Source organism: Apteryx mantelli, chromosome 25 (genome assembly GCF_036417845.1).
Source record: "Apteryx mantelli isolate bAptMan1 chromosome 25, bAptMan1.hap1, whole genome shotgun sequence".
Taxonomy (NCBI): Eukaryota; Metazoa; Chordata; class Aves; order Apterygiformes; family Apterygidae; genus Apteryx; species Apteryx mantelli.
The window spans coordinates 4,153,239-4,165,711 of record NC_090002.1 but is presented as its reverse complement, the minus strand read 5'-3'; the positions used below and the strand labels follow the sequence as shown (position 1 = coordinate 4,165,711).

General features: G+C 53.6%; 1 protein-coding gene across 1 annotated transcript in view; it reads right to left on the bottom strand.

Moving 5' to 3' along the window:
• Positions 1-936: 936 nt before the first annotated feature.
• The window catches only part of KIF21B (kinesin family member 21B), a 47,333-nt gene continuing 35,796 nt past the window's right edge, over positions 937-12,473 (bottom strand). The window contains exons 24-35 of the mRNA XM_067310566.1: positions 12,182-12,239; positions 11,456-11,661; positions 10,889-10,963; positions 10,595-10,708; positions 9,845-9,883; positions 7,733-7,869; positions 7,289-7,469; positions 6,224-6,388; positions 5,566-5,683; positions 4,670-4,840; positions 3,958-4,157; positions 937-2,617 (exon numbers count right to left, since the gene is read on the bottom strand). Coding sequence (XP_067166667.1) covers positions 2,563-2,617; positions 3,958-4,157; positions 4,670-4,840; positions 5,566-5,683; positions 6,224-6,388; positions 7,289-7,469; positions 7,733-7,869; positions 9,845-9,883; positions 10,595-10,708; positions 10,889-10,963; positions 11,456-11,661; positions 12,182-12,239 — 1,519 coding nt within the window. The 3' untranslated portion in view covers positions 937-2,562. The remainder of the gene's footprint in view (positions 2,618-3,957; positions 4,158-4,669; positions 4,841-5,565; positions 5,684-6,223; positions 6,389-7,288; positions 7,470-7,732; positions 7,870-9,844; positions 9,884-10,594; positions 10,709-10,888; positions 10,964-11,455; positions 11,662-12,181; positions 12,240-12,473) is intronic.

The following is a 12,473-nucleotide window of genomic DNA, read 5'->3' as shown; positions in this document are numbered from 1 at the left end:
GATTAGGCACTGGCAGATCTGAGTGTAAACGCTAACACATTATGGTCCACCTGCACAAGCCCTAGCTACAGGTAGTCACACACACACACACACACACACACACACACACACACACACACACGGCCAAGTGAAGGTTGAATAGGCTGAGCAATGAGCAGAGAAACCCTCTGCAAGATGCTCTGTGCTCTCGGAGGTTAACACCACCTCGCTCCTGCTCAGCCATCTCACATCTGTGCGTTATTCTGGTGGCCGGAATACCCTGTGCCTTTTTGCTTGCCCCCCTCCCAGTCCCAGCAGTGTACACAAAGTCCAAAGTAGCTGTCCCTCCTCTCACCTCCCCAGGGCACCAGCATCACTTCTTCATCAGCTGGTGGCAGAAGAGGCCCTGGAGCTTGCATCCGAGAACTTCAGGCTCTACCACACTAGGATCCCTCTGGCATCAAACCCTGTGCAGTGCCAGAGTCAGCTCCAAGTGCTGGGGCTTCAGGGGGTTTCCTCACCTCCAAAGCAGCCTCCAGTCCCAGGCTGAGCAGGGCTCAATAACTATCAAGAGAAGGCTGTTCACTGTCCTTGTCAGGATCACGACTACAAACAAGCCATCGTGCCTTCCATCAGGATGCAGCAGCAGGATTTTTTTTTTTCCTAAAAGGCAAAAAAAAAAATCCATCAAATAAATAAAGATGTTCCTGTATTTTGGGATGCAGAAGAATTGGAATGGTTTTAAGGAGGCTTGGTGGCAAAAAGACTGGGCCTGGTCTTCAAGTCACCATGCTTGGAGAAAGCAGGGAGAAAATGGTTTATGTTTTTAAAAAACAGTTGGGCAGGTCCTGGAGATCCCAGTTTGGCACTGGTAGGATTACATGGAGAAATCCTTAAATCAGAGTTCAAATACTGCTTCTTCTGTGACAGAAGGGAAGTGAGAACATGATAGTGCCTTTCCCAGAGTCTCCTCTGCTGTCCCATGACAAGCCCTGCCTGGCACAGGGCAGGATGCAGGGGATGATCCAGTGCGTCAAGGGGAAGAGAGAGAGGAAAGTGCCAGTGGGAGAGGAGGGCCTTGCTGACCCCTTGAATGGGAGAAAGGGAGAACGGTGGCGATGTCCTCTGGGAAACATACACCTGGAAGGAGCCCCCAGCCTTTTGTGGAAGCTGGATTGTGTGAGATCATTCACAGGGGATGCAGACCCTGCAGGTTCGTCCTTCAAGCATGGGGTGAATCAGGGTTTTGTGCAAGACCAGTGTGTGCAATCTCTTCCTCCCCTGCTCCAAGCACAGACAACACACCTGTCCTCCAGCTGCACCCATGCCTTGCTGGGCATCCTCCAGCTCTGGACTCTACTGGAACCCAGACCGACACGGTCATGCACAGCACCCATCCTGCCTCCTGGCCTCTGCTCTTGAGGAGCTGATGGGCCAACCCTGAGCTAGTGCCCTCCCTGGGAAGGGGCTCAGAGGAGAGCCTGGGGAAAGTTCACCTCCCAGTAGTGGCAAAATGAGACAGGCAGCTGGGAGGCAGGGGGGATGTCAAATCCAGCCTTTGCTTCTTCACCCAGTAACTTTCTTTTTTGCTCGTATTTCCAGCCTCCAGGGGGATTCAAATGTTTCAGAGACCCACGACAAAATGCTTGTTAAGACCCAAGGTGCTGTGAGCAGGGCTGAGCAGCAATTGCCTTTACCACTGCAGAGTGGAATGGGCACATGGGGAAGAGCTCAAGAGCAATGGATCAGCTAAGTTTATGATTAGGCCTTGGAGAGTGTGAAGGGAACTTGCAGCAAATTTGTCTTGAAGTTGTCCAAGGGAGATTTTCCCAGGCTTACCATATTCCTTGTGTCCATAGTTAGGGCACAGCAAAGAAGCTCAGTGAGCTGAGTCAAATGCACATCTCCAACCATTGAGGCCAGGTAGACTGATTCCGGGGAATGGATCTACCTGGACACCCTTCTGCAGACCCACTACCACAGAGAGGCTGTCCCATGAGTAACTTCTCCAGAGAAGCAGCCCTCAGTGCAGTGATGGGTTAGGTGTCTGTGGGCATCACACTCAACCCCTTCTATGCTGTGATCCTGGCCAGCAAAACCCATTCAGCCTTGAGACTGTGGAGTGGAGACAGACTGCTGCAGGAACTAGCCGTGGAGCCCACAGGGACTGAAGGAGCACAGCTTATGACAAAGGCAGCATGAACCCATGGTGAGCAGAAGGGAAACTGATGTCTCTGAGAAGGAGTCAAGGAGGTTAGCCTGGAATCCGACCCCCAGGAATCCCAGTAAGTGTTATAGCAGGGTGAGCGAGAAGGGAGTTGAAACAGTTCCTGGTCACTGGAAAACCATCAAGATGGTGCAGCAGGAGGAAAAGGGGAGCTGACAATGCCTCACGAAGCTGCTTCCTCAGGGAAGCTGGCAGTGCACAAAGTACCAGATGGGACATCATCCATCCCGTGGGATCAGGCACAAAGAAATTCCCATCCCTGGGCTGAACTCTTGTAGACAATAAGGTCTTTGTAGTGAGGCAGAGGGACTAGGACCTTCACCCTCCTGTCACTTTTTCCAGTCTTTTTGCAGCTCCTAGTTTGATCCAGTAGGCAATCTCCTCCCACTCCAGAGCTTCACTGTCAAGTCACTGAGAAACAAAGGTGAGAGGGATGGTGTGAATGAGGTGCTTCACACACGAAAGTCACAGACACATTGCAGAGAGGCACTGCTGGGGAAACACACACTCCACCCCAAGCCCATGGTAGCATGCAGCCCACAAGACTTCTAGGCTACTTTCTTTTGGCAGGAGGTTGCCCAATCCATGTTGGGGAGCAGGCACGCCCAATGGGGCTCAGCCTCCAGATCACACTACTGGCAGCAATTGGTGACAGGGAACAAAGACATTATGATCTCTGGGGACTCCCAAGCTGACTCTGACAGCAGGACTCCCTGGAGGGAACTCTGACTGGGTCAGAGCTGTGACACTGCAGGGAACTGCTGAGCTTTTTCTCCCTGGGGTACAGGATGCTTTGGGGGGCAACTGCCAACTCCTGCCCCGTCATGCATGCAAGGATGCAAGCAGGCTATGGCTCCCACAGAGCTGCCACAGTAGATATGGGCACTGGGGGAAAAAAAACCAAAAACCCCCCCCCAAAACCCCCAACAAAAACAGGGATATGACTGGGGCAAAGGGGTAAGTCACTTCTAGCAAAAATTTATCAAGTGAAGAAAAACGCAAAATAGTTTCATACCGTTAAGAAGCAGCTCAGACCAGAGAGAGAGAGAGAGAGAGAGAGAGAGAGGAGCTAAAGCAAGCAACAGAGAGAAAGATAGAGGAAGAAAGAGATGGAGAGAGAGAGAGAGAAAAGAAAAGTAAGACAGAAAAAGAGTGCATGAGCAAGAGAGAGACAGAAAGAGCAGGAGGGTCAAGGCAGACTAGTAGCACGGCCCTTTATGGCAAGGACGCGTCGTGGAAGGCAAGGGGTGAGCCCAGGCACGTAATTCCATAACTTTACCCGGCAGTCACTGTGGCACAGATGGGAGGTGGGGGGAAGAGAGACAGAGAGAGACAGAGAAAAAGGAAGGGAGAAAAGGAACATGGTCGAAAAGAAGATATCAGAGTCTTGCTGCTGGAGAGCTCCCCAAGAGCAGCAGGGGATGACCAGCCCCCAGGGAGATGGGTCACTGTATTAGGGACAACCATGGCATCACCAGAACATAGGCAGGGGAAGGCGCTGGGGTCAGAGTGCTTAACACGCCAGCAGGGAGCCATGCTTGGCAGGCCTTGCCATGGGGCAGGCTAACATTGGCAAGATGAGATGCAGGAGTGGGGGGACTACAAAGCTGCAGGAATCCCCTCTTCCTTCCCTCCCTGACCCACTTTTCCTTTGCTCTCAGAGCAAACCCACCCTAGCCCAGGGATGACATCTCCACCCAGGGTTCTGCCCCTCCCAGGGGGCTCTGGGGACCAGAAAGCCTGAGGCTCACCTGGAGGCAGTGAAGATGTGCTTTGAGTTGGTGCAGATGGCGTTGATAGGGCTGTCATGCCCTTTGATCTCCCCAACCGGGGTGAAGGTGTCCACATTCCAGACTTTGACCATGCCTCCACGGCAGGCACTCAGCACCATGGGGCGGCCAGGGATGAAGGCTAGGGCGCAGACCCAGTCTTTGTGTGCATTGGGGATTTGCTGTAGGTAGGGGGACAGGACAGAGACCATGACCATCCTTACAGCAACAATTTAATCTGCAGCACTCACAAGGGCTTCATAAACCCAAGCAAGGGTACTCAGACCACTGCTGCCCCCCATGCTGGGGATGGTGTTGCAAAGTTAGGAGGCCAAGGGGCTGGATCAAAGACTCAGAGCTTGGTTTGTCCCTTGGGCAGGAGACAACAATCTTGTCTTCAGAGAGGAACATGGCACCCAGAACAGCAATTACTGCCGCAGCCCACATGCTGGGGGAGAACTGGCAGCCCTGAATGCCCTGTAGCACCCACTTTTGGGGAGGACTGAGCCATCTGGCACACTTTCCCACAACAGTGGGGCCTGCTAGAGTTCAAGGAATAGAGGTGCTCTTCCAGGTTAGCTTAGCGCAGGAGACACTAATATCAGGTCTCTGAATCTCCCCTTAAACCCTCTGCAGCAATGCTCCTCTGCCCCACATTACCCCGAGGACCTGTTCCATCCACTCCCCTCCAGACCTGGATAAGTTCCTGCTGCTCCAGATCCCACTTCTTTATGCCGTTGTCCCTGGAGCCACTGAAGAGGATGTCTCCCTGGATGGCCAGGCACTCGATGCCGTCATAGTGAGGGGGCTCAAAGTTGTGAGTGGGGCCAATGTTGCCCACCATACCCTCAGTGATCTCAAACACCTGGGGGAAAGCAGTGAGAGAGAGACCTCAGATGGGAATGGAGGTCACCTGCTCTCACAAAACTGGCCATCAGCCTCTGTTTCTAGGCTCAGAGTACCCAGACTGTTGCTGGAAAGGGGAGCGGTTAATTGAGGCTTTTGGGGGGCTAAGGTCTAACCAAGCGTTCTGCCACTATCAGGGAAAGTCTGCCACCAAAGGCAGCTCTCATTTCATTGCATTTCACTCATGGGGAGTTTTTACACACCACCATGGGCCAAGCTAACAGCTTGCAGCTGTCAGAAGAGTGGGATCCTGGTTCCCTTCCCAGTTTATCATTTCTCTCCACTTCCCTGGTGTCAGTTCCAGTTCAACCTGCTAAAACCAGCAGAAAATGAAAAGGGAGGGGGGAAGCTTTTATTGTGCTGGCGCTGTGAATAAGCGGGCACAAAGTATCTGTATCTGGGAGGAAAATTATGCAGGACAGGGCAAGCTGCTAATCTTTGTCAGCCATAGCAAGCAAACGTCACCTACAGAACCTGAGGAATGAGAACTCCTGCCTCCAAAGCTTCATGTGTACCAGGAGCAAAGTAAAAGGCAAGATTAGAGGTGAGCAGATGAGCAAAAAGCCACAGGCAGAGGGGAAAACAGAAATCTGGGTGAGGAGGAGAAAAGAGTTTTTGAGTGTTGCCAGCAGCTGAGCTCCCCTATGGGACATTGGGTTCTGCCCAGGAGCCAGGGAAGAGTACCTTGACGTAGTGATCTTTGGAGCCTGTGACCACCAGGTCATGGTTGCTTGCAGTCTGGTTTACCGTGAGACACATCACAGGCCCAATGTGGCCACTCAGCTTCCCAATTGGCTGTAACCTTAGAGAAATGGCACTGGGTCAGCTCACCCTTTCCTGGGCACCAAAGTTCCTCCAAAGGGCTTTCCCAGGCACAGACCCCCACACGCCTGGTGCCCCTCTGATAGGGAACGGTCCCCATGGGGGATCATGAGCAGGGACATCCCACTTCCTAGTGACGACAGAAGTAGAAGAACAGCCTTGGGGCACACCAGCAACCATCTGCAGAGTCCAGGCAGAAGCAAAAGCTCAGCAACCTGGTGTATACCTGGCAGGGAGGGAACAACAGCACAACCAGTAGGCTGCTGCTCACCCTCCATGTTTTTCCCCTTCTCCTAAGGTTTGCCCAACTCATAGATAAACCCTCCACCCCAGGCAGCCCCACTGCTGCTCCTCACCTCTTGGGTCCCATAGGAAAAGTTCCCCAAAAGTCCTTGTTCCAGGCAATCCCCACTGCTAAAAGGGCTTTCACTTTCCCTGGTGGGAGTCATTTCAGGCCCTCCTGAACAGGCAGTGTCTGTTGAGTGTCAGCACCTTGTCCACTCCTGGCACTAGCCCTCACCTGCTCAGCTCCCAGATGCGGACAGAATTGCCAGTGGCTGCGTAGAGCATGGTGCCGGTGGGGTTGAGAGCAATCTGGTTGATCTGGTGCTCGCCCTGCACACTGGTGACAGTGCGGGTGGTGGTCCCAGCACACGCGTCCCCAGAGATCACCTGGCCAGAAGATCTATGGGAGGGAGAGATCAAGGAGGGAGGATAAGTGGAGAGCTGTGGAGATCAGAACCACTGGGGTCTCACTGAGTAACTGGATGGAATCACTGGGCTCCAACTTGGCACAGGTGGATTCTATGTCTGGAAAGGCCCTTGTGATATCACTTACTCTGTGGCCACCCTGGGATCAGCCAGATCTTTGTCTCCCAGGCCACTACCCTGCCTGAAAAGTGGAGCTAAGTACCTTGGGTGTGTGCATGATATGGAGCATCCTGCTCTGCCCCCAGTTTCCATTTTGGGCTGCTCTTTCCTCCTCCCATTTCCCTTTGCCCCCTGTAGGAAGAGGAAGAGCTGGCTGGCCAGTACTGGCAGGTAGCACAGGGAGGCAGAGGTATTTGGCCTCATCATCATGGGTGAGCTGGGAGGGAGAAGCACCTTCAGACCAAGGCATATGAGATGAGGTTGGATGGAGAAAGCAGCTCTGTGGCGGAGTGAGCTGGTAAACCTGGCCTGCTGAGCTCTCTCTCTGCTAACCTTTGAGCCCTGCTTTGGGTTGGCAGACAGTAGGTACAGCCTGTCCCACACTCCTTTCCAGTTCTCAAATTCCTCTTTAAAGATCTGAGCTCCCACTTTGGACTGCCAGGCATGTCCCCAGAGGCAGCTGTCTGCTACCTCCCAAATCCCTTCAAGGTTCTTTCCCCTGGGCCCTCATTGCAGGGTGGCTCCAGGTCTCCCCCAGCCTCCCTGCTCCCTTAGGCTGCAGCAGTGCATTTGCTGCAAACTGGCATTAAAGCAGTTGGTTTGGGGCTTTGTCTCTAGCACTTGGGGCCTCAACAGGTCCTGAGATCGGCTTCTGCAAAGCCAGAGATGCTCACAGTTCCAGGGTCCCTCAAGGTCACTCCCGCCTGCTACATACGTGAGGGTGCGGATGCACCGGGCCGAGTCCCGGATGTCCCACACTTTAATGTATGAGGTAGACACGGTGAACACCAGCCCTGTGTGGCTGCAGTACTTGATGGAAACCACATTGTTTGGATGACCCTTGAGGGAAGCAATTTCCTGGCCCGTCACCAGGTTCCACATCTTGCAGCTCCGGTCTGTGGGAGGAGAAATGTGCCCGAGAGTGTCAGACTGGAGGAATCCCTCCATGGGCCTGGGTGCTTAGGGGTTTCCCCTGTCTCCAGAGGAAACGAGCCAGCCAGCCCTGGCACTGGTGCAGTGCAAGGGAAGGCTCAATACTGAGGAAAGGACAGAGGCCCAGAAAGAACCACCCCCTGGCGCCAAGCACTTCATGCATATTTCCCCATGCCGAACTGTTGCCCTTGCCAGCAACCCCCCGTCCTCTCTACCTGCCACACACCTTTAGACCCAGTGAAAAGCAACTCGTCGGTGGCATCCAGACAGAGCACAGGCTTGGTGTGTCCTTCTGCCACGGAGACACACTGCAGGGGAGCTGTCCGGGCATTCTTGGTGCCACCTACTGGATTAATGATGCCCCTTGCATGGGAAAGAGAGAACAAGAATGTTGGGGTCTGTGTGTGGAAAGACACCACGCTACATGGTCCCAGAGGCATGGGAGGGTGAGAACTGCCTCATCCCAAGCATCTCCCACCTGCTGGCTGAAAAGATGGGCCCCTCTGTCTGAACCAGACATGCCCATGCAAACCTCTTCACGGAAACCCTTCGTGCCTCTCCATGATCATCCCCATCAGTCTCTGCCCCAGCAATACAGAAAAGGAATTCACAAAGAAGGGTTAGCCAGTGGTCTCTGTTCTGCTGCTCAGCCTCTCACACCCCACCAGCACAGATCCAAGGAACTAGAAGTCACAGCTCATCTGCTGTCAGATCAATATGGCACAAACTGGACCCTGCACCTTCTCCAGTCTGGGACTCTGCTCAAAATGAATGTTTCAAGGTACTAACATGCAGCACTCCAGTTCCTTGGAGGCTGGAGTCCGCAGCCCACAGTTCATGGCTGGTGACATCCACAGACAGGGCCCTGCTCTAAGACCACAAGGGTGACAAAGAACAGCAGTGGCTTTTTGCACACAGCATCCATGCTGCAATGGCCACGGGAGCCCTGTCACCTATCACTGGCATTAAGCAGAAGAGGATCGATCCCTGCTGAACCTTTTTTCAAAAGATGTACCTGCACGATACAGCCTCAGAATACAGAGCACCTGCCAATCCCCTCCACAGCAGCAATGCTCAGGGCACTGGGCTCTGACAGTCCCACCCTCCCAGTCCCCAAGGGACACACGCATGGCCACCAAAAGCTCTTCCCAGCTGGGATCCCAAAGCACAGCCTCCACCTGGAAGCAGAGCCCAGAGCTGTGCTATTCTTTTCTTACAGGTAGGCAAACTGAGACACAGGGCTGGAGAAGGGCAGGCACAGAGCCATGAAAGGTTTGCATTAGTTGGGAGGACAGAGCCAAATGTAGGCTCATTAATTTGGGCTTGGAAGTCACATGCATATGACCTCCCTTTCTCAATTACCAGCTGTACTTTGCAAACCCAAATTAAACAGCCCTAGTGTTTATCCTGACTCCTAGTGTTTATCCCAATCATGAGGTAACACTGAAACCAAACGGAAATCCCAGGTCTGCAGGGCTGCTGCAAGGTGAAATATTATCAATGAACATTGTTTTGCTGCCTAACTGCAAACCATCTTAGGTGACCTGGCATGCTCCAGCACAGCCATGTATCTGGTGCCATCCCCATGGAGTGACTGGGCACCTATGAAAGCTCAGGGTACAAGCAATGCAAGGAGACACCCAGATACTAAAGGGTTTACATTCCTAGAGGATGGGGAAAAGGTGTCCCTGATGGTAAGTAACTTCAGCAGGTAGGATAGTACAGGGGTACAAGTCCAGGGCCATCTTCACCCCCAAGGCTAAGCTCTGCACTGCAGACTGACTTGGTTTTTCTCTCTGCAAGATGAGGAAAGATATTTACTCATCCTCACCCCAGCACTGGGAAAGCACACCCAAGTGTGGGGAGCACTTGGAGATATTTGCCTGGAAGATGCTTGCAGGAAGGACATGCTGACAGTTCCCAGCATTGCTTGAGCCACCCCAGTGCTCCAGCATCACACCATCCTGCTGGAGAGCTGGGGGGAGGGATAGGACACTGTGGCGTTGTGCTGATGAGAGCCCACCAGAGGTGGAGCAGAACATGTGACCACCTCCATCCAGCCAAAGGCCATACGTGTTTCCAGTGCCACATTCCCAAAGGCTGATCAGAGCAAGAACAGCTCGAAACTAACAACAGAGGGGACAGCATCAGATGCTGGAGTTGGCATGCCAAGAGGAGAGGGACAGCACACACTAGCAGCCTGGAAAAGAGTCCTGGGAGATGGGGCAGAGCAGCAAGGTGCAGGTGGAGCATGCAGGGACAAGGGAGAGCGGAATCATGAGAAAGAGAGAAGGATGAGGAGAGGAAGAAGTGATAATAAATAGAAAGTTGTCTATACCTCAGCACCTCCGAGACAGAGGAATCGCTGTCATCAGACCTAGGGGCAGAAAATTAGCAGGATTACGGGAGAGAAAACCCAGAACAGAAGAGGAAGCAGAGGAGTCAGAGATGGAGGGTTGTTATTGCATCCAAGCCAGTGTGGGACAAAGAGATAGAGAAAGAGAGAGAGAAACAGAGAGAAGCACACATGGAGAATCAAGGGAGAGGGCAAAGGAGCAGGAGGGGACATGAAGATCAAACAGCAGATCTCTGTCTGGGCACATCAATGCTTCTAGGTTTGCTCCAAGTTGGGGGCTGATCTTATGGACAACTGCCCAACTTGCCACAGGGGGTGGTTGGAGCAGCATTTGTGAACTGGTGCAAGTTCATCAGCCTCCTGTGAGCCCCCCATCCTGCCTTACCCCAGCCCATCCTGCTCCTCAGTCCTTCCTGGCAGTCCAAAACTGGCACCACCATGTCTCCAAGTATCGCTTAGCAAGAGCCCAGGCCTGTGAGCTCCGGTGAGCAGACAATTTTGAGGGAGCACACACCAGGTCACCACAGGACAGGGGCAAGAGTCCAGCCTGGCCCCTGCAGAGCATCTGCTCCCTTGTGGAGAGGAGCAGTGAAGGAAGAGGGTGGCAGGAGTCTGGCTGGAGCCGTCCCAGGTCCTGTGCTTCTACACCCTGCAGTGGGACCTGGTATTTGCTGTTTTCTGCTACAGCACTGATCCCCCTCACTCAGACCCACCCGCCCCACCAAGACTTACTTGTCCAAGGCAGACCCCTGGCTCTGGTTGCTTGTCAGACGAGAGAAGACATTGCGATCGTTGCGTGGGCGGGTAGGTGGGGATGAGGGAGGTGTGAAGCCAACATCTGGAGGCCTGAGCCAGTAAGGATTAAACAGAAACATGATATGGGGTTACTCAGCTGTCAGGTGCCAAAACCTGTCTTGCCCATGCTGGTACACCAGAGCCCTGCCGAAACAGCAACAGCCAGTGCAACGGGCATTTCCCCATTTGTCTGGGCCACTCAGCCTCCCCATGGCAAAGTCTCCAGCTCACCTGGCAGGTTGCCCACGGTCATAGGATTTCCTCCTTGTCAGAGGTGAGGTGTCTGAGCCACGAGATTGCCTGGGACTGGAGCAAAGCAGAGCATGGTGAGTGTCTGCTCTTTCCCAGGGCTGCGTCCCTTTCTGCTGAACCCACATGCCCTCCCCCAGCAGGCCAAATGCAGAAGTTGGGGTGCTCTGGAGGCATGATCACAAGGTCAGAGGATTTCTCAAGTCATCCCATGAGTACAGATCCTTTTGGCACCCTGGGAAGATGCCAGGATTCTGCTGCCCATGAAGGCTGATGACAGAACCCAGGGCAATGAATTAGTGCCCCTCATGTTCCCCCCTTTTTCTCTCCTCCTTGAATACCCTTCTCTTCAGTTGCAGAGGATACCAACATATTCCTAGATAATCTCCAGCTGGAGAAACCCACCATTGCTTGCTGCAAACAGGCCTGGATGGATGTAGAATTTGGCTCACGCTTACTGCTTTGGAGGGCCAGGACATGGCTTCCCACCCACCAACCCACGCCTCCGTGAAACTCTCGGTGCACAGAGACCCATCACCCTGTGCTCACAAGGTGCTTCCTCGCGTGGGCAGGCTGATGGTGCGGGACACTTTCTCCTTGTAGTAGGGGTCTCGGATGGAGAAGCTGATCCCATCCTCTTTGATCTCCATGAGGGATGCCAAGGACTTGGTGATGTTCTTGGTGGAGACATCCAGCGTGGGTCCTAGACACTCGGCTGACACTGCCTTCATCTGCCCTGAGAGCTTGGGCTCTCCCTAGAGCAGGGAAGAGGGCTCAGACACAGGCAGCATGGGGGAGGACACAGGGTGCAGCCAGGAAGCTGTAGGGTGGAGTTGCTCACACTCCCTGGTCATGGGAGGCTGAGCTTCCCTGCATCACTCTGGGATGCCCATCACAGCACTAGCTCTCCATACTCTAAGAAAGGGTGACAGCCTGGGCAGAGCAGTGGGATTTCCTCCACCTCTAACCACAAGTGAATGGATGTGGTACTGCATGGGGACCTGCTTGATGCCCACACAAACTTGGAAGGTATTGGGTGTCCTTGCGGATGTTTCTCAAGTCTCCAGTCCTTCAGGAGACCACAGAACCAGGAGGCATGGGATCCTCCTTGCCTAGAGCTGACCCCACCATTCTACCATATCACAAGCCTGGCTCTCCAAGAGTAAGACTATGAAGCAGACCCCAAACTCAAGCCCTGGAGCACTGCCAGACAGTGTGCCCATCTGTCCCTCATCCCATACCCTGTGGCAGGGCCACACAGCAAGGCCAACTCACCTTGAAATTGAAGTCATCCTGGCTGGCTGAGCCCTTCATGGTGAAAGACTGAGAGAAGCTGCAAGGAGCGTGAGAAGGCAGAGCTGGATTTTCAGTGCTGAACTCAGAGACCTGGCCACCCCCATCCACTAGACTCCTTGGGTCACCTCCTGCTCCTCAGCACCCTTTCCCCAAGGGATGACCTAGTCTTCATACCCTGTTGGAGTCTGGGAGATGTTTGCGCTCCCTCCCGAGAGCTAGACACCACAGGAAAGCTTAGATGGGGCTTTCTTCATCTATATCCATCCTTGAG